This window comes from Caloenas nicobarica, chromosome 1, assembly GCF_036013445.1.
Source record: "Caloenas nicobarica isolate bCalNic1 chromosome 1, bCalNic1.hap1, whole genome shotgun sequence".
NCBI classification, from domain to species: Eukaryota; Metazoa; Chordata; class Aves; order Columbiformes; family Columbidae; genus Caloenas; species Caloenas nicobarica.
In genome coordinates, this window is record NC_088245.1 from 173,032,553 (window position 1) to 173,060,241 (window position 27,689).

Below are 27,689 nucleotides of genomic sequence, written 5' to 3' on the forward strand. Positions count from 1 at the left end.
TGTAAGTAAATAACTTATTTTGAAAGTGCGTATGCAAGGCCGTGTCTATTCATTGTCCATTAGATGAATCTGTGGAAATTATTGATATGTTTTAAAGTATTTGAAGAAGCTTGGTATGTCCTTGGCATAGTAATAAAAAGAAGTAAGAAAATATGTATTTTGTCATTTGAACAAAATGTTGTAGATCACACACAATTTAGCAGGCAATCAAATAACATTTTAGTCAAGGATTGAAACTTCTGATATGCGTCTGGATTCACTGTGAATTGTGTCTGTTATTGGATTCTGGTATCTGGGTTCATGACATAACGTACATATTTTAGTGCACTTAAAAGACTAGTAAATCTTTTCCTGCGATAATGAATTAATATGCTATTTAAACAGCCAAAGGCATGGTATTTCTTGATGTTAACTCCAATAGGATCACTAGTTTTAGTTTTAGTGTAAAAACAGCCCTCCAGTGCTATAAACAAGGATAAATTAGTATAAATATTTTTCTTACGTAGAATGTTCCAGTGAACGATTATTAATTTTATTGGAGTTTTCTCAAGTAGACTTACTGCTGTCATCTTGCTCCCTGTAATCTGCTAAAGCTACAATGCAAGATTATTTTAGAATTTATATTCTCAACGATGCAAGTATCTCTGCACTGCTTCCTCTAAAAATATGCACTATTCCCAAAATAGCAAAAGCTCCAAAGACTTTATTTTTAAAATCTGAATCAGCATTAAGTGAACTTGGAAATGCAGCGATCCAAACTGGTCAGTGCTGAATTCCATCTTCCCTTGGTAACTGTAATAGTTCCTCCTTAAAAATACATCTTTAAATATCTTATTTGGCACCAACATCTATATTTTTTTTCAGTGCTATATGAGAGGACTTTAATCTCAAAATACATAATGTCCTGAAGTAATTTTCAGCATATCGAAACAGTGAGAGAATCAGAAATATTTATAAAGATCAGACATGTCTGAGCTTTCCAACCTGTAGTAGTTGTCCACATCTGGTTTTATTTATTAAATATGGATATAATTCTTCATATCATTATCAGAAAGAAAATGCTGATAATCCTAATGTCCAGTTATATATACTGAAAAGGATGAACCCTCAGTCTGAATAGTAAATCCTGACACCTTAATTATAATAAGAGTTTATTGTTGTTTGGTTTTATAATCTTTATTTTTTCCTCAGACAGCGGACTAAATTTGATTGCATACCTGTTAAAGGGAAAACTTATACTCATTTTTTTGTAAGTAAGGATGTACCTTATAATCCTTAAAAAGAATTCACATATGGAGGATCACTGCTTACACTACAGATTGCTTTTATTTTATTTTGTCAGTGTTTTGAGTCTCCTAATCCATATTTGCCTACTGTGTTTCAAAAGGGAATCAAATTGGTTTTGTGGTACATTAATGTTTTATGCAATATTCCATAGAGAACATTAAATAAAAATAAAAGAAAAAGGTTGACCTCTAACACTTACACCCATTTCTTATGTCAAACTGGGAGATGTTGAAAGCCCTATATGGTCGTAACCCTTCTATCTAACTGTGACCCTCCTTAACATTAAGCAGGTGACTCGATTAAACATAAATCAGGCATAAAATGCCCTGCATGAGGCAGCACAGTGAATCAAGCAAATTATCAAATGGCAAAACTCATTCTGTGCTCTGGGCAATGTAAGCTGCCAGCACTTATACATCAAAACTTCACTCAATGTAAGATTGATTTTATTTTATTTTGTTTATTTTAATTCCCTACAGCAAGCTGTGTTAGTCGTGTAAAACGCTGCCTGCATCATTACGTTCCTAAGAAATGCTTTTCTTGTTTAGCAAAGGCCGATCACAATCTTAAGCAACGTAATCTGTCTAAGACTAGATGTGCTGCACTCTGTAGTGGGTTCTAGTGGAGCTGATATTTTGTGCCATAGTATCAAAACTTAAGCTTCTGTGAGTGTATAGATTTTTTCTGTTTGTGTGTATAAACACACACTATCAGCTTTTCAAAAATACGAGCAGCAAAGGGATAATGTTATAAAATTGAATAACCAGTAGCCATTGAAGTCTTTTTCCAGTTTCAGTAAAGATGCTGGGATTAAAGCGTGTAAGTCCAATCTTAAGGCAAGAATGAATTTTTATGTAAGATGATACATGTCTTCCTTTCACAGTTGCTTTTTATGCTGCCTTAAAACATGTCAAAATAATCCCCAGCAGAGGAGCCTAAAAGGAATGTCAGCTCTGTGGTTATGTAAATCGAATTGAGTGCTTTACAGCAGGTTTAAGATTTTTATAACTCAGGAGTTGTTAACAGCCAGCTGGTTTGTATCTGTTTTTTATGGTTATTCTTGTCATAGGCAGCCTCCACAATTTTTAATTATATTTTATGGTATGTGTTTTCCCTCCTCTTGAATCCCACAGCCATTTTTTGCTTCAAAAGATATTTTCCACTGGGAAGAGAAGAAGCATGGCTTTGGGACTCCATCATTAGAAATACTGTTGTATAATTACCTCCTGGTAACAACAGTGGAGTGTGAATCTCTATCACAGATCTTTAACTTGCTGTGCCGAGATGGAAATCTGTAGGATTCTGCACACCCAGTTAGGATGTGATGCCTGCAAGCCCTCAGCTTAGACTGTTGTCTTCTGCTTTTAAAGAACTGATTTACAGTTTTTATTGTATTCACAATGCAGATTCCTCTTCACTACACACTTCAGGTTGGCATACGTGGTCTGTGCTTTGCAAATTTGATTACGTTCCGTGTTCTGGATCACCACTCATTTTGTAACAGATGTTCTCAGAACTGCTGTATTTTTTATTTATTTTAGTGACTGTAAAAGTGATACTGGACACACACAATCTTTTAAATGTCTTTTTAATAGCAGTGGAATTTCAATACTATAGTCTGATTGCCACCTGCAGTAGAAAGAATTTAAAATATGCAGAAGAGCACTTTTCTCTGTCTGAAAATAGAGACACCATGCCTGACAGCTTGAAGAGCCAAAGCCTTATTTTTTGTTAGACTTTGAGAAGTTATAAAATATTTAGTTATATATAACTGTGAAGACGTTACCAGAAACTATGCATTCTTGAATGTTCTCCAGCATTTTGTGAGCGTCCTCTCTTTGCGAAAGGAAACGCGCCGCTCTCTAATTGTCTTTAATGGTAGATCCTCCTCTTGAAACACCTCCTCTCCTTGCAGATGTAATGATGTAAGAGCAAGAGCCTTAAATAATTGATCATATGGAGAAAGCTGTTTGTAAGACGGTTAAAAGACTGTTAAGCTTGACAACTGTAAGGTAACAGAAAGACTACTATAGGCCTATTTTTAGGTGAGGTTGAAAAAATTAACATTTGTTTTTAGTTACAGTCTAAAATAGTTAGTCAGTCTCACTTGAAAAGCCTTTTTTGAAAGTGCAAATGAAATAATGTAGGCTTTTGTGTTGTATTCCAAGAATTGATTTGTGTAATCTCATTTCATTATTTTAACAGACTGAAATCAATAGAAGTATTATCATCATATCTAATATATTCAGGCATTATGACTCTATAGATCTTCTTGTATTACACAATATTATATTTAAATTTGAATGTTAAGTGTTTATTCTGACCCACTTATGGTCTAATGCCTAATGTCAGCAGCTTCTGAACTGCAAATTCAAATCTTTCTCTCTACTGCATTTGCTTTATATTAATTTCTAGAGCCACACAGGAGCGCACCATGTAACTAAACATAAATTCACAGGATAAATATTTATTACTAGAATTGGTCTATTTGATAGATTTTTTAAAATTAGATTCAGTAGGAAATTCAAACATCCTCAAAACAGCTTTATAACTACAAGTTTGCTGAAAATAAAGTTTAAATATTAGTAAAAATATACTGATCTTACTGAAATACATTTTGGACATTTTATCATATTATTAGTATTTTCATTGTTGTCCAATATTCATCCTATTTAATAAAGTTATGAATGCATAGGAAGACTGAAGGTGCAACTAGCAATAACAACAACAACAGAAATAAAGGACATACTACTTCCAAATGCATAAAATAGGGATGCAGTCAGTGCAGAAATTACACAATAGGAATAGCATATACTAAAGGTGCAAGATACATATTATATAATATTTTAAAATCACACATTATAGATACATAGCTAAATAGTATATTTAAAAAAACGCAAACAAACCAAGAAAACTCATAGACCTTATTTTTACCAAATTAGGTACATGCAAGATATTTCTTGTTTTAGGAATTAGAGTACTGCAGCTATAGTTCATGGCTTCACCTCTCACCCCAGCCAGAACTGACTGTATTTGCTAACCATGACCCACTAAATTAATCGTCCATTTTTCTTCTCTAGGGTTGTTGAGGATAGTGTATGCTGTTTAATGATATTTATTTGTTCAGGGTTCCAAAATATATCTACAGATGATAGCCTGGAAACTAAAATTACTATTTGAATTTTTACTTCTTGTAGCCATATTTTAACAATTTGAAATAGAAATATTTGCATAGTGAAAAGCCTCTGCTTTAAGGCAGTACTGAGCCTGCCCTAAAGTCTAGATTTGGCTCCCAATGAAGCTGTCAGAAAATGGGAAGATACCTGCATATTTCAATTAGGCAGCAGTATTTCAAAGAAATATTCCTCAGGTGTTACTGTGTGGTTTGCAGTACTTGACCTGCTTGGAACAATTCATTTGAACAAATGAAATTACTTGGTTTTGACTTAATTAGAAAGTTTCTATAGTTGTCAGATATTATCCATAAAGGTATTTTAGAGGAACAAAGTCTGTGCCAGGGTTGACTGAACCAATCAGTCTGGAAAAACACATCAACAACTTAAGAGGCTGTTGTTCACATAAGGCTTTAATGCATTAACTTACGCCAGATGGACCTTTGCTTGAGAATTCTTCCCAGCATTGAGACTTCTCTGTTTAAAAGAAATATTTTTTCTTCTTTTTGTGTGTGTACACTTTGTGTGGGATGAGAAACAAAGTTGAGAATACGCTTTCATGACATCTGTTTTTAAATGTAAATGAATGTAGAAATAAAGAATTATGTCTTTTCCTACTGTATTCTTGAACAGGTAGCCTGTTGTAATGGTTCTCAAATATGCACCTATTTTTGGCTATTTGCAAAGGATGGAAAAAAAATTAGATAATTAAGTTGTTCTTCTTTCTTTACAGGCCATTTTTTTAAAGTGTCTGATGGCTTTATTGTACAATTAGATTAGAAGTGAATTTTTTAATCCTCAATATCCTGTTTTTCAGAATACGACTTCCTTTAAAGTCAACAAAAAAATAACTAGTCACATTTTACAAACATAAGGTAAAATCATTATATTTCCTCATTGTCAATGATTTAGAAGCAGTACGTTTCACACTTAATTAGCTCAGGTTGTAACAGAAGGATGAGAGTTTAAAAAAAAAATACTTTTATTTTAATAAAGCCCTAAATAGCTTTCACAGAATTAAGATTTTTTAGAAATCATCACAAATGGAGAGGTGTTTTGATTTTTTTTTTTTAAATTAAGATTTTTTAGAAATCATCACAAGTAGAGAGGTGTTTTGATTTTTTTTTTTTTTTTTAATTCGCTAACCCCTTGGTCTTATTCCCTCCCTGCTTCGGAATTTAATTGGCCATATACTAACTTGGATTTCAAATTAGTAAAAAGTCTTGCATCTGTTAAATCGACAGTTTTAAGAAAAAACTTACAAAAATCCTAAATGTTTATTTCCTATTCTTCGTTAATGCCTGCTGGGATCAAAAGTGTTTTGTGACCTTTCAAGGTGCCTGGTAAGTTTGAAGGCAGTGTTTCACTTTCATAGTTCCTTTGTGGATTTTTACCCATGTACACTTTGCACTGAACCGCTGCCCTCACTTCTTAGGCAAGTTTAGTTTGCATTTTATGGACTTTATTTGACTTTATAGATTTAGAACCACGGCTCATAGCAATATTAATACATGCTTGGCACTTTCTTTTTATTTTTATAGCTTTGTACAGCTCTTGGCTGATTTATATTAATAATCCTTCTGTAAGGTAAGGAAGTCTTATCTCCATCTAATAAGTACATGGGAATAAAATAAAAATGTAGATGACATATCTGATACTTTCTGGTAATATCAGAATTAAAAATTCAAGAGCCCCTAATTTCTTCTTCTGTTCTTTTGTTAGAACAATCATATTTTTAACTAAAAGGGTGAACTATTTCAAAACTCATAGGGATATTGTTGAGATGTTTTCTTTCAGCATCTCTTTGCATATTCTTCTTGATACTAACTAAGGATTTCTGTGGAAGGGGTGCTGGGCACATGTGTAGGTCTTATAGGTGTGGGCAAATGATCTGTTTGGATTTAATTTACAACTATCTGAAGATAAATCATAAGAAAATGGCAGACAGGGGGATCAGACGGGCCATCAGCTGTCTAACCAAGTGACTGACCTAGGGGCATCTCTAAAGCTGCCAAAATAACCATTTATAGAATCTGTCAAAAAGCCAAATCTTACTGCTAGAAAAAAATATCTTCCATAATTTTGCATCTGGGCCTTTTGTATGAACACATAGGATGAGAAAAAGGAAGTGGTGGTGGTGAAGTGTTTTGCACTAATGGCATTCCACAGATATTATTGCTTCTCTTCACACTTGTGTGAAACACTCAGTGCTAGTGAAGAAATTATTTGGCAAGAGGCAGCACAAAGGTAGGAGCTTTGAATTGGACTGAGTATTTTTGTGTGTGCGTGTTTATATTGCAGCTTGAAATAAAACCATTGGTTAAAATATCTCTTTGCTAAAAGGATAAGATTGAGGCAAGCTGATGCTGCAACTGAATGGAAAAAATACTTGATCCTATTGATAAAGTTGATATTTCGCAGAATCGTAGAATACTTTGGGTTCGAAGGGACCTTTAAAGGTCATCTAGTCCATCCTCCCTGCCATGGGCAAGGACATCTTTCACTAGATCAAATTGCTCAAAGCCCCATCCATCCTGGCCTGGGACGCTTGTCCTCAGTGGTGGGGCATCCACAGCTTCTCTGGCCAGCCTGTTTCAGTGTCTCACCACCCTCTTTGTAAAAGATTTCTTCCTTATGTCCCATCTAAACCTACCTCTTTCAGTTTATAACCGCTGCCCCTTGTCCTGTCACGGTAGCTCTTGGTAAAATGTCCGTCCCCATCTTTTTTATAAGCCCCCTTTTAATTACTGAAAGGCCGCAGTCAGGTCTCCCCAAAGCCTCTTCTCCAGGCTGAAAAACCCCAACTCTTCCAGCCTGTCCTCATGGCAGAGGTGTTCCAGCCCTCTGATCATCTTGGTGGCCTCCTCTGGCCCCTCTCCAACAGGTCCATGGCTTTCGTGTACTGCAGATCCCAGAGGTAGATGCAGCACTCCCAGGATCTCACGGGAGAAGAGCAGAGGGAGAGAATCGCCTCCCTCGACCTGCTCGTCATGCTTCTTTTTATGCAGCCCAAGGTAAGTTTTTGGGGGCTGTTACTTTGGTGTAGCACTGTCAACAAACTGTCCATTTATGCGACTGGAAGTCTGAATCCATCCAAAATTCCTCTATTTTATCAACATCATAGGAGGCATTCTTTTTTTCATGCACTGAAGCCATTTTGTAATTCATTTTGTATTTCATGCTCTTTCATATGAGGAATATCAATCACTTATGCTTGAACGGTAGCAGTTTCCAGTGAAAGTAGAACATTTAACTAAATTTCACTGAAGTTTTCCTGCAGTGTAAGCTTTCTTAGAAAAGTGTGAGAATGAAAGAAAACTACTTGTCAATATTTTTCTTCAAAAAACATGGTTAGTTGAGGCAATGCTATAGTGCCACTTTTGAAGTGTGCTTTCTGTAAAGAAGGGCAGAGTGTCAACAGCAAAGAGAGAAAAATGTAAATACAAATGCATGTACGCTCTTCAGATTTGATCGCACTGCTACGTTGTGCATATATGAATGTCTCTGTAGATGATATAGCATCTTTATTAAATATGGTTGCTGGAAGGACAGAATCATGTTGATTCAACTGCCTTTATTTGAAACCTCTGTATACCACCCATTGGTTAGCATGCAGCTTAAATAAAACACAGCTCTCTTGTGGCCTGTTATCGCCATTGAAAATCTGTTGTGATAGGTGGAGGAACTACTCTTTTTCAAACTTGGCAAAGAAATACAGAATGTGACTAATACATCCAATTAAAGAACAGAACAAACAAAGCGCATACTAGAAATGTCTCATAAACTTCTTGAACCACTGGCAGAAGAAGCTTCCTTACTTTTATGTGCTGTAAGTGCATCGCAAAATTAAATGCAACAATAGGTCTGCATCCTTTTACAAAGTAGTTCCTGTGTTTCCAAAACTGAGCATGTGTTTTAGCATGTCTTAACTAGCAATTAAGAATTCAATTTTAAATGAACTCAGCAATTCAATATAAGGAATTGTAACAAACACAGTCATTTCCCCTCGTTTCCTCTGAATTTTATGCATGCCAAATAAAGTTTAGAGTTCCGCACGTTAGCAGTCCACTTGGCATGTTTCAGAGCTAATATGTTCTTCACTTCACTTTGGGAAATGACCACCAAGCTCTTCGGGCTATGTAGTGACAAATGTTGATAGTTATCAACACTTTATACTTGCAGTCTTAGTAGCTATCTGTGTGACTTCCAAAGTGACTTCAAGTCAACATTAGTATCAAATCACTAGAATGATGTTCTGATTCCTAACGTAAAGTAGTAACACTGCTTCTATTTCATTTTTTTCCAATGACACATACTGAAAATTTTAGTCTAGAACTTATAGTGTCGAAGACTAATAATGTCTAGAAAATGCCAAAGAAATACACATACATTGTACAGGCTATGCTATTTTTATTTGAAAAATTGCAGACATTCCCTCCATCAGAGTGTTGATACTCTTATTGCTAAGTATTGAGAGTGCATCTTGCAGTTAGTTGAAGTTAGATTACTTGTGGCTGGGATAGAGAAAGGGAGTTATTATCTGGATCCTAAGTAAATTTTTTGTGAGTTATTTCTCTTCCTCGGTGCTGAATGTGCAGGCCATCTAACCAATCTGCACGTGAGATAAGTCTAAAACTTGAAATTTGGAAATGATAAGAAAGAAGGTTAAAGCCCAGAGGAATGAGAAATTATACAACACATGTCCCATCTAACTCTTGTGTGAACACTGACGACGTGGAGGAAAGTGATTTCCAGTAACAGATAGATTAGTGAAAATCCTAATCTGTTGATAGCTGTTCTTGAAAGGCTGAAGAAAAAAAATATTTAAATTATCTGCTGCAAATTATAATCTAGTTCTCTCTACAAAATAAGGAAACTGTGAAATAACTGTTGTCATATTTTGTCTATTGATTGATGCCACCAACTTGAGAGGAGCACGGCAGCATAAAATTCTATCTTTTACAATGTGTTGTTAGTAATGTACAATGTTGGGACCCCCTTATGCTTACAGGTTTGGTGAGCTTTGAATATTTGACCAAATTGAGGCAGACAGTGGTACCAGTCAGCTGTCAGCTGCGTTTTGGAAGTATGTATGATCATGTATGTCAATCTGAATTTACAAACGGCTGCAGTTTTTCACAATATAGACTGCAATTCATCGATATGATAGGAAATGTAGAAAAAGTACTGCATGTTTGTTTTCATAGAATCACAGAACGTCCTGAGTTGGAAGGGACCCACAAGGATCATGGAGTTGAACTCCTGTCCCTGCATGTGACAACCCCACAGTTCACACCATGTGTCTGAGGGCCTTGTCCAGTCTCTTCTTGAACACTGTCAGGCTTGGGGCCGTGACACCTCCCTGGGGAGCCTGTTCCAGTGCTACTGTAAACAAATACAAAAATCACGTAGGCATTATAAATGCCACATTTCCATCTTTAACATTATTAAGAGTTTTCAGGTGTTTACTTTTTGAGTACTGGATATTTCTGAGGTACAAACCAAAAGTGTTCAGAGATGTTACTGTGTTATAACACTGTGGGCTTGAGAGAACTCCCCTGATTTGGGCTGATAACGGGGCGATGCTTTGACTGAGTGCCGGGACAAGACACAAGTGCACATCATCCCACTGTCGTGCCATACTTTGCATTGGGAAGAGATACTGGTGCCTTCAAATGTAAGAGGCCACCACGGTGTGGTTTGTCTAGTGCTTTGGTCAGCAGTCAGGATGCCTCCCGTGGGATTTAGTGTCCAGTTACCTGGTGCAACAAGTAGAGGCTATGGGTGGGAGGAGGCCGTCTGTAAGAACTGGCTGCCTTTTCATCTGAAAACAGGCCGACGCGGTGTTCCCTGTAAGTCGTTATCACAGCTACTTTGTACGGTATCACGGTTCTGCATCACAGTACAATACTCTGCTATCACTGTGCCGTAGTAGTACATTTAGCCCCATGCCTTGCCTCTGGCGCAGCGTAATGCATAATGGATCTAACGAAACTTAAAGAAGAAAAGGAAAAAAGAAAAAAAAAAAGAGCCCCAAAGCCACAGTGCAGCTCTTGAAGTAACAACACTTCAAGTGAATAGAGGGGTGGTGGAGGAGAGAGGACTCTCCTGACCCTTGCGGGTGAATTCTTTACATTTTGAAATGTGAAAATTCTCTTACCTAACTTCCTGTATTAAAACAATGGTATATATGCCTTCAAATAACCGGTAGATTTCTGGGATTTTTTCCAGCGTTACATTGAGTTCTCTCATAATGCTTGGTGCACCCTGATTTGCACACCGCAAATAGAGACAGACGGTAGAATATTATAGAATTTGTCAGTATATATTGTAATATAAAGATTTCTGTTTTCTTTTTGGAGGGTGGGAAAGAATATCTACTTTAAAGCTAAATGTGACAAAACAGAGTCAGTTCTTTAAAGATATTTTAAATTTTATGTAGCATATTTAAACTTATGTAGCATATTTTTATGCTATTAATGAACAAACCCATGAAAACTTTATTTAAAGTAATTTGAAATAGTAGTTTATATTTTAAAAGTCTACTGAAATGCACTAATGAGCCACTATGATAATAATTCATCTTAGGGAAGGCAATTATTTGCAGCTAATGCCCTGCATTCCTTTCCTGCTCTTTTCATTAATAGGAATAATGCTGTTTTCATTTCTTGGGGAAGGCAGGAGTCTGAAATAAGTCCATAGCTTACTATTCTTGTCCACTGAATGTAAGAATCTAATCTTGCTTTCTTTGGGCAAAAATGTTACTTTGGGACCAAAGCCGCAAAGGACCCAAAGGCTTAGATCCTACACTGAGTAGATCTTGGTGGGCTGTTTGTTCCTTGCGGGGGCCCAGTGCAGAGAACGGGTCCCTCTGTGGGTACATCCATCCCACCAGAAAGCTGCAAAACCTAAAGCCGGACATCCGTGGTCCACAGCTAAACTCTCATTTTATTTTGAACTTGTTCTGATGCCACGAATACATATACGCGTGGATAAGTTAAATTTCCCACACATGATTAGGCAGGTGGACTACAGTGGCTCTATCGGAAAGACTTTGGCAATTCCGTTTGGAAGGCTGAGCTTGGAAGTCGTGGGGAGACAGGGCCATCAGCCTCAACACTGCTAAGATATTAGTTTAATCAAAGAACTGTGTGCCATTACCCCAGGATCTGTGTCAAGCTGTGGATTAGGTTTATAAAAAAACTACAAAAGCTCCTGCTGGTTGAAAGATTATGAGTATTTAGCTACATTACTGCCATTACAGGCATGAACACGTCCTTTCAGTATTTTTGAATTGTAGCAGTGCTACAGTTAATTAATTGTGTCCGTCTAGTTATAAATTAGGCTAAGGTTTTATTAAGTACTACTGATTTTCTTATTGTTTTTGACTGTATAACTTAAACTGAAATGCCCTTCTCTAAACCGGACTGAATGAATATGTCAATAAAAACCTTGTAGTTCGTCAAACCAAAGAACGTTAAATCAAGAAAATTCATGGAACACCAATAACTACCAGTTACTGTCATTATGTTAAATTTTTTAATTTCTGGTAACAGCGAGAATAGTGTTGTGAGAACATGAGATAATACACACAAAAAGAAGAAAGGAACTTCTGTTTGCAAAAAGTGCCAGGAAGTTGTTCCCATAATAAGTCATTCTATTAAACAAGAGCCATTATTGCACTCTAGCAATGCAAATGTAAAACAGAAAGTCTGTTAGGAACCAAGCATCATTGTTAGCATAATATATTGTTAGTATATATATTTTCCCTTCCCACATACTTTTTTTTTTTTACTTTTTTTTTTTTTTTTCCTGAATTGCATGCTGTTCAGTTAAAGAGCTTGTGGATCAAGATTCAACACTTCAGGAAAAGTATTTTTTTATATTGTTCAAAGCTGACCTCTGCTTTTAAAAAGGCTTGATCTGCACTTTTTCATCTGTTTAGAAGCATACATTTTTCGTTAAGAAACTGAAGACAATCTCTTTGTCTTTCTCCTAAGCTGGGGAGGCTGAGATAAAAAAGAATGCCTGCTTTAAAAGTCACACATGGCTGTAATTTAAGATTTTTTTTACCTCATTGTCCATAACAGTTGAAAGAAACCTTCAATGAAAGTTTATTAACTAGGCCAATGCCTGAGGCAATAAAGGTTCATTTATTACCAGTTTCTTGGCTGTTTTTCTTCTTCTATTTTTCTGTTAAACTCATAGTGTAAGATAATACTTCACAAAATTAAACCTTTGACCTTCTGTGGAGTTAAGTCGCCTTTGATTAGATAAAGTAACAATTTATGGTCCAGCATGAGGTTGCACATGAAATGAATAATGCAACAGACTGAATGAGAACTGAGGATCTCTTGGTTTTGAAAAGATGATTGTTGTTTAAGAAAGAATGTTCTCTCTTAATTGTATTGTAGTGATGCTGCATGCATTCCAGTAGGATTTTAAACTGTTGCTGAAAAGTACAACATAGCCAGGCAGTTATGCACTATACATTCTTTAATTCTGTCACAATTGCACCAAGCCAATAATAAATTCACAGATTAGAAAACCCCATTAAGCCATAACAGTTAGTAATTTGTTGTGGTATTTGAAATGTACTTTATGATTTCAGTTTTCACTCTTGTAGTACAAAGGACTAAATCCACAGAAAAGAATAACTTCATGGAATGTAAATCCATCGGTTCCATAAATGACAAATATTAGTGATAAAATAATACATTTAAACATTTTTCTTTTTTTTTTTTTTTTGGCAGTGTCATTGAACCTGCCAGTAGTTCTCATACAAAAAATGCAGTTTTAATATTAGTTTTTATCTACTTTTAACAAAACATATCAAAAGGACGGTACCTCCTTCTAGGTCATTGTTTTATTTCTGCAATTGTGTTATTAATTGCGGAGACACATTGTAAGTAAAAAGAGTTTTAGATTTGAAGATTGCCGTGGAAATTTAGCTCTTTTGCTTGTTTATTTTAAATGCAATACCCAGACCTCAAAATTCATATTGCAATTTAGGAGTAGTTACAGGAAAAAGGTCTGATTAGTCTGATGAACAACAGATGGTTTGAGCCTCCCATATACCGGTTTTCTCCCAGTGCAAGACTGGCAATTTCATTTTAGTTGCACCAGTCTAAACCAGATCCCATGGCTGCATGGCTGAATTTTTCTAAGTATTCCTTCTTTAACAACATTTAAAGTGAAATCAGCTGTGTGTTTTGTTTTGTTTTACAGCTCCTTTAATAATAACCCTTTTAGAGATGTTAAAAAATTATCTAGTTGAGTGATTTATGCTGAACCCCACAAGTCGAGCAGGAAAATACAGCCAAAAAGGCCAGACAAGAATTTTTTGATTATCCCAAAATAACAGCTAATTGATTTTTTAGGATATACCAATATTGTTGTATTGGATCATTCCAGGCAGATTAACAGAAATCAGACTTCTGGATAACTCTGAGATTCCGGGCCTACATTCTACATAAAAAATGCTACTAATGAAACTCAGTATATTTCCGCAGAACATTATGGTGCAGTCTGAAGTTCCCCTTTCGGCAATCCAGTCCATGCAATCAGACCTCTGTCCTCCCACAGATTGCTTTCCCTTTCTTGTTTTATGTATCACACTGTATAAAACACCCATTAGATCAGAGACTAAGGTTGGAATCCTATTTCATTCGAAGTAACTGGGCAGCAGCCTAATAAGCTACCAAACACTTGTACCTGCACCGCTGAAACCCGTGAAACCAGTGCAATAATCTACAGTGAACGGGGTCAAGTCCTAGGAGGTAACCCTGCCTTTCTTTCTCAGGCAGAGTTTTCCAGATTCTAGTAAGAATTTTGCCCAAGTAAAAACCTCAATATGAAATCTGGAATTAAGTCAAGAAAAGACATGCATTATTTTCAAGTCAATGCCACTGAAGTAAACTAGAAGAAAAAGGATTAAGCATTAATTTGAAAGAATGAAAGGAGGTTCTTACAGAATTTAGATGAGATTTGGACCTCCTCCCATGCAATGAATAAAGCATTTCTGCAGAATGATCTTTCCAGCAAATAAATGAAATCAAATGTAACACACTGCTGGCAGTCATCTTTGGGTTTTCTGGCTGTTCTGTGATGGCAAAGGTAAGGTATCTTGAAAATGTTCTCAAAGTGCTGAAGAAAGACATTGTGATACTATTGGATTTTTATGTACCCATAAATATATATATGTATATATATGGTGTATATATAAAGGAAGGTAATAGTTTAAGGAAGTTATTACTTATTTATTGGAATAACTATTAGGAAGGATAATTACTATTACTAATAATTATGTGAAGGAATTTAAAACTGAATTAAGATCAATTACATAAACAACGTTGTACGTTGTCCTAGGACAGGTCTTAGGGACCAAGTCTGGAGTCTAAGCATACAATTCAGAATGTGTATTTTGAGACATATTTGAGGTTGATGAAGTAAGCCAGTTCATTTTCTTTTTTCCTTCACTAACAGGATGTGTTGTAAGCTGCTCGTGCCATCAAACCTGAAAGTTTTAAGAACTGTCTCTTAAGACAGGGAATAGTATTTGTTGGAAGGCAAAAACCCTGGATGTGATTTAGTGCCCACTAGTAATTCATACACATTTTGAAAACCTGTCGTGATGTATGACAGCTCTCTTGGGCATTTTGCTTTTAAAACAGAATTGTTTTCTGAAGATGGTATGTTTTTTGTCATTGTTTTCCGTTTCATTCACTCATTTTTCATCATTAGAGGCCACACATACTGGGCATACTTCTGGTCTCATTCTCACCCACGAAATTCTGACTTCAGTAGAGTTGCAAGGGTGTAAATTAGACTAGAACTTGGCAGGAGAAAGCTTATGATTATATTTGGCAGAGGCAGCAGGCTGCAACTTTATTAACATAATTAACAGCTACAAACACACCCAACAGGCCAAAGTAGTCTGGTGACAGAAGAGAGAAGGTCTTTGTAGGAAAGGATCATTCGCGCTTTCTTTTGGTGTTCTGCTTCTTGTTCCTGAGTTCCTACTAAGGCTTGGAGAGCTTTCAATTGAGCTGTAATTCAAACTCATACGGCTCCTACAAGACACCTTGAACAGACTTTTGCTGATGAGTCTATAGGAACTGTCAGCAATACGGAGATTACTTCAGAAGCGTGGTGGCTGAATTGAACTTTACTTTCTGATGTTTTGCCTTTTGAATTAAATTGTTGGACAAGATTAATTGCACGCAGTAAGAGATTTAAATGAATAGCTTTATAAAGCATTAAAGTTCTAAGTACGTCACATGGGAAAAAAGCTGTAAGGTTTAAACGAATAAATGTATTTAATGCATAAAATGTCTAGGCTAATTTTTTAATTCCTTTACTAACATCTTTTATTGAAAAAGCATACTTTATTCATCCATCTTAGTTATACTGCTGTGGTTGTGGTAATTTAATATTCCTGCTCTTCGCTAATCTTCTGGTTCAACAGAAGTAAACAATAGGTTTCATAAATTAAAAATACGCTCTTCAGAACATGCTTCTAAAGATAAAAAACAAGGCTGTAAACATTTATGACTGAAACAAACTAGATTGTTCAAATACTGCCATGATGTATCATGTATATCAATATGGCACTGATATCAGTTAGAATGCAAACAAGGTTTTAAATGATGTGCCCCTTCATTTCAGCTGGAGAATCCGCTTTACACCATCTGCCTATCAGATGGTTAGGAACCAGGACTGCGTATTAATGCCACATGTTCGATTTTCTTTCCTCTTGTAATGGTTAGATTCATATTGCTAATAGCTGTGCATAAGCACTGTCGATGAAATTTGTGTGACGACGAAATGATGAGATATTTATAAAGCTGCCTGTCTCACTGCATAATCAGCAGGAAGAATGCCAGACATAAACAACTTATCAATTTCAGAATATTAATGACAACTACCGTTGACTTTAATCCATTGAATATTTTGGCCTGGGTACTTTTTTAACTGCTCAAATAAATATTTGTAAAGAATAAAAAATATCTAAGTGGCTGTTTGGTCTGATTCTCATTTCTTTCATTTCAGCTGCCTTTATAGATGACTTCTAATTATCTCATATTTGAAGATAAAATTTCTGTAGTGTAGAAAAGTTTGCACCTTGGAAATTCGTTGGCTACTTGTTGTAAGAGTGAAGTGATATTAAATATTTTTTTCTGAACAATAAATTTTTTACAAAATCCCAAGTATTTAGTGAAGTATAAAACCATACCTGAACTTTAAAGTTTAGTATTTTAAAATATGCATATAGATACATAGCAGCTTATTAACCTCTTCTATTTAGAATACATTTGGCTGCCTTTGCTAGTGAAATAAGTGAGATAAGTCAGACCTTGTGCTAAAGAGAAAGATTTGTCTTTTACCATACCAGAGTATACCATGGTGCACCAGGGATTATAATGCAAGGGGCTCCAGTAACTGGTTCGGGACCTTACTTGCCAGTTGATTTGCTACATCATGACAGTCAAGTGATAGGAAAAAGTTACAGTAAAACAGAAACTGTGCTGTAGGCTGGAATTGCTGTGAGGAATGGCATTAAGCTAAAATTCTGAGGATTATTCCTCCCTTACATTCCTCTCCCTGCTCCCTCCCTCCCTGCTCCCGCCCCCCCTCAATGTACACCAGTGTATATACGAGATATGCATTTCAGATTCATATAGTTTAAATTAATTGCTGTATAGCAAAGTAATCATTTCAATTAGTTATGTGGTTGTGTGAGAGAAGGAATGAAATTTGTAGTTTAATTTCTGCCTTTTTAAATTGTCATTTATCATCTCAAGCATTATCTTGTGAAAATCGTACTATAGAACTAAGCAATCAGTATTTTTGTTTCCCAGTCCCTACCCAAAGGTTGTGGCTTCCTTTAGGTCAGGGGTTTCAAACTCATGTTTCACCGGGGGCCACATCAGCCTCCTGGTGGCCTTCAAAGGGCCGAATATGATTTTAGGACTGTATAAGTGTAACTACTCCTACATATATACTGACCTAAAATTACATTCGGCCCTTTGAAGGCAACCGCGAGGCTGATGTGGCCCCCGGTGAAAAATGAGTTTGACACCCCTGCTTGAGAGAAGCAGTAGGGCCTACTTTGGAGAGAAGCACTGAAATACACTGTTTTGCAAATTTTGCAGCAAAAGAGAGCTTGTGTTTTAGCAATTCCGCAACTGGGTCATTAACCCAGTAAGACATAATATTTACAGGTGGTCTTACAAGTCCCATGTCCAGTGTCTGTTTAATGTGGTATTTACTCAAATACTTGGAAGCGCTTAAAAACTACTGTCTACAAGTGCAGTCACAGCCAAAGGTTTGAGGCCTGCTGTTGTATTCATTGGTTGTATCAGATTTGAATATTCCTCCAAAGTATTGTTCTTTAAAGATGCTAGTTTTAGCTTCTCAGTGATGTATATATATATTAAAAAAAAAAGGAAGTATAGGTTATTGTATTGCTCAATGAACACAGGATGCAAACCGAAGTTCAGAGGTGCACCATCCTTTTTTCTGTGGCCTGATTTAGGGACTGTAACCAAATTTGTATAATGTATAACTTCATATCCTTCCTCTAAGGTAAAAATATCATTGGAAGCAATCCATGTTATTGTCAATACCTTCTTAAGATCAGAACATGCACATTTTGTAATAGTAGCAGAAGCTAAAATAAAATAAAATCAAACCCTCATATATATCCACCTTCTGATTTGATTTTTGGTTTTTGGTACATCTTCTCCCTGAAATAGCAGTTTTCTAAATAATATTGATCTGCCTACGCAGAATGTAATTATCACATACTTGGTAATTCTCATTGCACTTGAAGGTGCTGGAAGTCAGCCTGGGAGGAGGGTTGGGAGGCTAGACCTGTTTGCTAATCTTTATGTGGTCTTGCGAAGAAATAAAGGAAGACAACCTTGAGTCAAGCCACGATACGTTCAAAGGCACCTCTTATGCCACCTCGTTGCTTTCCCCAGGATGGCAGATTGCTGATGTCCCTTCACCTTCTGCCTTCTCCCTGCTGGATTTTGCCTTCTGTCTCTCCCCATCGCTAGCTGAAAACATGGCAAGAGTGAGCTCATTTTCCATTTAAGGAGGCAAAGGAGACAACAAGAAGGTCTTGGAAGCAATGGTGGTAGCAATATTTACTTCGGCAGCCTGGGATTATTTGCTTATTTGGTTTTTCCTGCTAAATTGCACTCCTCCTATGCTGGGCAGCAGCTTTGGCCCACTAGAGTAGTAGGTTGCGGAGTTAATTCCTCTTGAGATCCGTAAGACACTTCACACCTCTCAGAGTAGCTGAAAATCAGACAAGCAGGCACCTTTACACTAATTACACTGAGGTTTTTCAAGCCTTCTCCACGGTCAGGGCAAGAATCTTGATTCAAAATGACTGAGAGTCTGTTCTCTTGTGATGTTACAGGTTGAGGGCCCAGACTGCATAACTGCATAACGCTTAGCTGGTTTAGTGCCTTCCCTTTCATTTCTTACATTTAATTCTCTTTGATTTTCATCTCTGCCCCCTGGATCAGTTGTGTGGGGTAGGCAGGTTTGTGAAGTTTTGACACTGACCTCTCTTTGCCACCACCCAGGCCAGGGCAAAGGGATTTAAGTGGGTAGCAGAGAGTTTTGGGGACTACACAAAAATTATCCTTCTTCAGGGAAGACGGCAAAAACTTAAAATGATGACTAAACACTGTGTCTTATTTTGAGTTTTGAAGGCATTGCTGGACCATTTCTCTAATTGCTTTGGACAAAGAACTTTTCTCTCTCTTTTTTTTTTTTTTTTTAGAACTTCATTGTAAAAGGCTGGATGGCGGAAATTTGGTTTAGTAGGAAGAACACTTGGATTGCCTGAAGATGGCTTTGGGATTGGGATTAAATGGGTTAAAGAATTCCTCATTGCCAAATGCCCTAATACCTTAATGTTTTCGGGAAAGCAAAATAAACATTGTACCAAAGTGCAGCATTACTGAACTTGCTTCTAAAAATGCTTCCTAGGATGTCTACACCTCCTTTCCGTTATGTGTGAACGGAGAAATAAATATCTGAGTTATTTCATCTATTACTCTTAAAGAGAAAAGATAGCCCTTATTTTTTCACTTTACCATGGCAAACATTTGAGGTCTAAAGGTTTTGTTTTTCTAAGTACAGTTAGGTACGTGTTCACCTATTCATAGCCAGACACTTAAGACACTATTTTGAAGCTAAATTAGACTTTCTGAAAGCGTGTGTTTGTATCTGCAGTTAGTTATGATTGTATTAATGCTGTAGTTACTGGATACCAATTCAAGATTTAGGTGGATATTTAAGAGTAACTATCTAAATAGAATCTGAAACACTTTACTTGAAAAAGTTGATAGCTTTCAAATCAAACAAGAGGAATAGTGTTCTTCAGTGTTCTCTGTGCATTATGTAGCAAGCATGAAGGAAGAATAACAGTCTTAGTCCCTACAATAATGAAGAATCATACAATAATGTATATTAAATTTTATTCATACTTTGCAGGCCTGACAGCAGCAGCTGCAGCGGCAGCAGCTGCCACCAACGCCGCCATAGCAGAAGCAATGAAAGTGAAAAAAATTAAATTGGAAGCTATGTCCAACTATCATGCAAATAATAACCAGCATGGAGCAGACTCTGAAAATGGAGATCTAAATTCAAGTGTCGGTAAGTCTCAGACACAGCGTTATTATATGTTGATAATGCTCTGATATTTTATTAAAATGGTGATCCTTCTGGAGTCCTTGGTTTGGTGTAAAAAGTTGCATATTTGTTTTCCTTTTATTTCTGTTTTTAGTTTTATTTTGTATCTGACCTTTACACCAGCATTCAGCGTTGTTGTTACGATTACAAAAAACATTTTTTCCTTTGCAGACTGCAGTTAATATTTTCCATGAAAGAGAGTGGTTTGATTGCTTAGAGTTCATTTTTCAAAGTGCAGGTGGGGTGACAGATGATGGTGTCAAAGTGAAATTTAACAATGTCTCCTGCTCAGTGTGCTGGGTATCGACTTTAGGTAATTCAGAACACAAGCTTGAAAGCAAAATATTTCATACTTTCATGTGCCCTGTGACAAAAGGAAAACATACATACACAATAAATTATTGCCATACTCTGCAGTTCCTATCATATTTTATTTTAATAAACACATTCTTAAAATGTAGTTAACAGGTTTTTCCATTTCTTAAGCAAACATCAGCAACTCTTGTTCTTCTCAAAAAAGAAATGTTTCAGTATACTTTATTCATTTGTTTGGACGATTTGTTTTGCTAAAGCATACTTCAAAGCTAGAGTAACTTTTTGTTGTTGTTGATTAAATCTTTAATCATCTGTGTGTGTCTGCTGTAAAATGTTTTGTTATGCCATTTCATTGTATTGGCTCCTTTTATCATGTTGAGACAGTATTAACTCAGCAACAGAAATTCAATGACAAAGAGGTACATTCAGAAGACTGCAGGCAAGATTGGTGTATATTGGAAAAAATGGCTTAAGATAGGGACTTTTTGTTTGTTTTTATTTTGGCTCTTTTGTTTAGTTTTGTTTATTTTTTAGTTTTTCATCTCCTAAATACATTTGAAATGGGTCTTAAAGAGTTATGTACTAGCCTTAACATAAATATATGTGTTTCTGAACAGCATTTCTGAGCAGTTCAGTAGGCATCCGTAGGCTATTATTTAGAAATAATGTGAATTGCAGTTCAAAGAACCAGTTCACTTAGGCACATGGCTATTTTAAATAACAACAATATGGATGCATTACTGCTCAAGGAGACAGTCAGATTTTTTGTTTTCATTTTAAAGAAAGGCTTTAAAAAGTACCTTTGTGATGGGGAAGAAAATAGTCTTAAATTAATGTGTTAGCATTCAGATACCAACATGTGCAGTCACTAGAATATTAGTGTAAAGATTGTCCTCTTGGAGAGAGGACAAGAGAGGGTAGAGAGCAGGTGTCTTTGAAATCTGGGAGGAGGAGGTAGGTACAAGTGAAGTGGAAGGAGCAGGTGGCCTTCGTACTGGTGGAAAAGTGAAGTAATCAGAAAGAGTAAAAAATGTAAATACAAACTGGGAGGGTCAAGAGTCTGTACTAAACTAAAAGCTAGTTTAGATTTGAATTTCAGACCTAGATGCACGCATTATGTGAAATAAAATGTTCGAATATTAGATTACGGAACTGTTATCCTGCTTGGCAGTTCTAGTGACAAACTGCTTGTACATCCATGGCCATGGAAAAGTTAACAGGTAATCAAGATGTAAAGCAGGTGAAGTATTTGTAGGAGAGTGGATGGAGGGAATATCTCAATTTCCTCTGAATAAAAAAGAAAAAAAGATCTATTTTGAAATAATTGTTTGAGGCATAGTTTGGATAGCTAATCTACTCTTATACAACTTAATCAATTTTCCTGTTTAAGAAGATACATTCTAGCTATTTTAGTAGGGCAAAGATAGCGAAGCAAGATTATTTATTGTCATTGTCAAAATTGCCTCTCAGCCCCTTAACTTACTTGTTAACTTCAGTTAATTTCCCAATTTAACTGAATGAAAAATTGAGTTAATTCTGTTCAGAAAAAAATGGCTCTTCTGAATAGTGAACAGCATTCCAGAGGTCTCCGTTCCATGAGGAATGGCTCTCGAAATACAGTGTGCTTGTCTGTGCATCCAATCTTGAGCTATACTCTTCCTGTGGGAGTTTTTCTCAAAAATAGTTTGCATTTAGTTTGTTTCTTTTGTAGTAAGTCCTATCTAGTGAGCAGTGTCAGTTATACCTCTGGAATCAGAGAAGTGATTCCCACTACTACTAGTTTCAGGTTATTATTAGGTTCAGTAAGAGTTAAGTCCCTAGTAATTAGTTGCATTTTTGAAAATTAGCATATTATCTTGGCAAGAACCCATATTTCAAAAGTGTTGCTTTGTAGTAGGTGTGTGCATTTATTTTTCTCGCATTTTTTTCAGCTGTTTTTATGTCTTTTCAAACAAATATTATCCAGTCCATATATCATTAAAAACTTAAATTATGGTTTGTTAGGCATGAGTTTGAAATATGACATTACTGAATGTTGACAGGAGGAAGGAATAAAACAAAAGAACCTGATCTTCGTTTGTATTTTAAATTATATTGTGTGGCTGACCAAACTGAAAAGTAACAAACAAACCAACCAGGCTAAAAGCTTAATCTCTACATCTTAGCCCGTATGTAACAGGCATTATGGTATATTAGTGTACATGGATTCACCATACCGTGTTTGTAGGCTGTTCCAATGCCTGTGTAAAAGGAGATGAATAAAATAGGGGCTCTTGTGTTGAATTGTTAGGTTTACTTCTGAATTGTCTTGCTTATTGTTTTTAATCAGATGCTTAATGTGGCTTACAAAAGTCAGTTTTGTAGATGAACATTGTAAAATTACACAGAGCACTACACAAATTTATTAACTTTGTCCTTTGAAGCAATGACCAAAAGGTTAGTGAGTGAAGGGAGTTAAAGGAAGCCAATGATACTAATAAGTAATTATTTTATATCCCTCAGTTTTGCATAGTAAACTTGAGCTCGCATCCTCCCGCCAGAATTATCATTTTAGAAGAGGAAAAAAAAAAAGGGAAAAAAAAATTACAGAAGAATCAGAGTGAGGTATTAGCACACTGAGTAAAATATATGGCTGGAACGCCTTTCTCCCCCATCCACAATCAATTGGATTCTTTTAGTTTAATATTTACTTGCTAAGATGAGATGCTAGTCTGCATGGTGATAAACAGTCTGCTACTGGCATCTGAAGGTGACCTGTCAGTTCATATGGACAAATCTCCTGCTTACTGAAATGTACAAAATAAATCATTAAAGCAGGCAGGTGCTCATTCCCAGATTTAAATCACCATAGATTTATGATTTGAATTAATGCTTCATTTGGTCATAGAAATAGATGCTGAGACAAATGATATGCAGTGGTTGGGGCTTCCATACTGTAGCAATCCTAATATTGATTACTGAGATGTCTTTGCAATCTCTTGTTTATATCAAGTACTGTCTTGTGACAGCTTGGCTGATATGAGCTACATTGCAGATAAGAAGGAAAAATGTCCCAGGTTCTTTTTAGTGGCAATCCTACATAGCACATGCAGGATAGATAAATTATTGAGGTTTTTTGTTTAAAAAATGAATTCCGTAGGGCAGCAAACAAACAAACAAAAAGATTGTGGGGTGTATTTTTTTTTTTTCTTGCAGAATTAAAAGAGAGTGACAAGGTCAAACTTTAAATTTCATTGAAGAGGTTCTGCTCTTTCTCATTTTAACATCTTAGGATGATGTTAGGATCAGTGGTATATTTACCATCTAATACTCCAAAGTTATGGATAGGTAGCGCAGCTTAATTATTTCCTTGCTGCTTAAGTACTTACTGCCCTGCTATTCCGCTTCATTAACCCGCAGCAGCAAAAGATAGAAGCCTTTGAAAATAAATACGTTTAAGGCTATTTCTGTGAGTTCAGCTTCGCTATCTATAACTTGGTAGGAAGTGAAGAACAGTCCCTATACTTTTGCTTCCCAAACATTTTATATAATGAAAACACGCATACACTGTAGGGAATACTCGAAGGATTTGTAAAGACCTTTGCCACTTGCTAAAATGTGACTCATAAAACTTGTAAACAGCTATCAACAATAGTAAATTACTTGCTTAGTAGGAAATGAGTTCATATCTATTCAAAATGTGATCTCAAAACAGATGTCCCAAGAAAATGTCATTGTTTAAACTACATTCATACCAAAAAAAATTGCTATTATTTCTTTAAGGAAGTGAAGCAATCATGAAGACTTTGGTGTTCTCTGTTTCTAAACACAGTTAGGAAATACAAGGCAACATTTTACACTTGGCTAGCATGTTAATCCATAAACAACCACAAAATGTGTTGAAAATTAAGAGGTTTTCTTGGCATGCTACGTTTCCTATTCATCCGCGTTACCTTGCAGTATTTAAAATTATGAGACAAACACAAGGTTTCCTGTGATCTGTTGTTCAAAAGTAATGTTTGCTTGCTTACTATTTTTTTTTTCATCCAAAATCAGAGATAAAATGATTTAGGTGAAATTATTTTTCTCCAGTGACCTTGCCCAATAATAGAACAGCACAAAATGCAGTCATTTCCTTCTTCTAAACACACATGTCTATTTTGAAGGAAAGAATTACTTTTATGATTTCAGGAAAAAGTCTTGGAGACCTTGAAAAAGCAAATAAAAGGAAACAGAGAATGCAGGCCACTCAGCACAGCTCTGCAGTTGCACATCTGATTCTCTGCCTTGGCAATGTTAATGAACCTCAAATCCTCCCTATAATTAGATGAGGGAATTGCTTATATTTTCAAACAGATGATGCTGCTATAATGAAACGATTGACAGGGAACTTAAGAGTGTCTACAGTAGTCATTTGATTTCCGGGTTGGGTTTTTTTTTCTTCTTTCTTTTTTTTTTTTCTTTTTTTTTTTTTTTTAGTGTCAAAGAACATTGGCTATAGGTACAGGTCCTGGGAGAGGTAGTAATTTACACAGAATGCTATGACAGGTGTCTTTGTATAGCACAGAAATAAAATGGAAGAGAGAGAAATGAGGGGCAGGTACGGCAATTTTTTGGGAGGGGGTGTCCTGTGCTTATTCTGCTTGGGTTCTTTAAAAGGGGCCGAGACTCAAGAGATGGATCCGGATTGAGTGCACAGCTGTAACTGCTGATGAGCTAATTGCTCCTTATCTCTCAGCCCCATTCATCTTCATTTTTTACCAATTACTGAGAATTATCTGTGTTCTCAGTTGGATATGAGAGTTAATCCTTTTTGGTTAAGCTGGCAGTACTGTGAGCAGATTCCAAATCATAGGGTGAAAAAGCCAGAGCGAGCTTGTTCTCAAACTCTCTCCAGTTCAATGACAGTATCACTAGTTCATAAGAATTTTTCTATTGTTTAACAGGTTAAACACTGATTTTTTTTTTTTACATTATTACTTTTATTAATATGTATTTTTCTCTTAACATAATCTGAATGTGTGTATTCTTAGGTGGATGGATGTGTTCCCTTTCTAAAAATATTCACTTGCAAAAATGAAAACAAGATAAACAATAACTTCAGACCAGAAATAATATTTGCAGTATTTCAGTGTTTATTGTATGATAGATAACACTTCTTTTAACAACAAGACTGTGCATGCAACATTGACATCATGGAACGTAAGACAAATGCTTGTCAGTGACATATATCTGCTTTTGTAAACCTCTTTTGAGATCTGTGGCTGAAAAGCATTGTCTGTGCAAAGGCGTAATCATACAGCCTTAAGGACAAATGTGTTATGTTGAGTACATCGTATTTCAGGCTAAAGGAATACTTTCATAAATGTGTGCTTTGGGAATGCACAAAATGCCATAAACAGATCATTTGGTTGTTGTCAGGTCACTAAACTTTGCTTTGGAATTTTACTTGTCTTCATGATGGCATGGGAAAAAAATAATCTTGAATTTCTTAGCTAAAATGTAATGTTAGTTTATCAACTGAGAATGTAACTTCCCCGGATCTACTTCCCCAGCCTTTAATTGTCATTGTTAAATTTGCTAAACAAGACAACGGATTGGATGTTATGATCTGAACACCAGTTAGTAAATTAAGGGAATTATCAGCAAAGATTCAACATTTCATGTTGGATACACGGTCGTGCTATAACGAGTCCCTCATCTAGATTAAACCCTTACTGTGGGATTCACTGGAACAAATGTAGACATTTGCACCTGAGTTAGTCACCTTAGACTCAACAGCCAGAAATATCCATCTCATCCTAAAGTAGATGGCAAAAGTCGGTCAGATAAATTGCACCTTACAAGTGCTTAGTCATGCGGCTACTGAGTTGTAGTTACATAAAGAAAGTTCAATGAATTGCACTCTGAGTGCATTCAATTAATATTTCCTGGAATAAGATTTAAAGGAGTTAACAGGTCTTTTCCAAGGCAGTGATAGGGTAATGGCAAAATATTGCCTGAGACACAGTGAAATGGAGAAGAAAAAAAAAATCATCTACTCTTCAGAAACTGCAGGTTAGAAGTTTAGGTATTCACCCAGAACACTATTCAGATATAAGTATACTCATCAGTTTGTTCTGATTGTATAGGTATATCACTTATGGAGAGTGATTTTTACTAACATGAGACACACTGAGAGAACAGGCTTCAAAAACTGCAGAAGCAAAAGCTTTTTGCATGACATTTGTGCTCTGGATCTGCTGTGAAACTGTATCAAGTTCATGGAAAAATCTAAATGATTAAGTCTATCTTGTCAACAAGATTAAAAAAAAAGGCTATTTGTTTGATCACATTTACTTTATTTCCTGCTCCATGCAAGATAATCCTAATTGGATAAATAGTTGGATAATTTAATCTTCAATGTGATTTTTTTCAAAATACATGCTCTATTGTTATGGCTGTTTTCCTTTTTAGTAGTGCCTTGTATGAAAATAATGAAATTGTTAAGCTTTTATTCAGTTTTGTTTCATTGTTATTTGTTATCGGCAGTAAATAAATATGATACTTTGGATGTGCTATATTAAGAAATACAAGCATAATACACACCTTATTTTGCTAAGGAGTTACGATAGTTTATAGGATCATTTTCATAAATATTAAGTAGAAGTTACATTTTTAAAAGAAAACACTAAACTTTATGATTATTAGTTCAGTTTTAGAAAATAACGTCTCTGATGGAATACGTGACGAACATATCTCTTGCATGTGGATTGAATTATCATCATGAAAGTATGTATCTTTCCTGTATTGTAGACATGTAAATACGCTATATTATGCATCAAAAATAGTTTCTACATGGTGATATAAACATTGAAGAAATACAGTATTATTATTTTCATTGATGGATAGCACAAAGGACCAAAAAAGCCTTCTTCCATTTTTGGAACAGAATTTTAAAAGTACATCCTGTTCTTACTGTGGTATGTCTGTTCCAGAATGATGTGAACTAGGCAACATCTCATTTGGGCCTTAAAGGTAACTTGATAAAGATAAATCCTGGAGGGTTTTGTTTAATCAGGATATCCTGGAAAAAAAAAAAAGAGAGACTTTTGGTTTTGTACACATGCGATATCTGCTTATGCTACCTTGTCTATGTCCAAGGGAGCGTTTTTGGAGTTTCTCCGGGTAATGGGGAAAAGCAACCACAGTGCCTAAGTCAGGCATCTACTGTAAGAAATT

General features: G+C 35.8%; 1 protein-coding gene across 6 annotated transcripts in view; it reads left to right on the forward strand.

The window, feature by feature from the left end:
* Nucleotides 1–27,689, forward strand: part of DACH1 (dachshund family transcription factor 1) — a 364,799-nt gene that overhangs the window by 169,397 nt on the left and 167,713 nt on the right. For all 6 annotated transcript variants that reach the window (XM_065655524.1, XM_065655504.1, XM_065655514.1 and 3 more), the window contains exon 3: nt 19,977–20,138. In XM_065655524.1, coding sequence (XP_065511596.1) covers nt 19,977–20,138 — 162 coding nt within the window. The remainder of the gene's footprint in view (nt 1–19,976; nt 20,139–27,689) is intronic.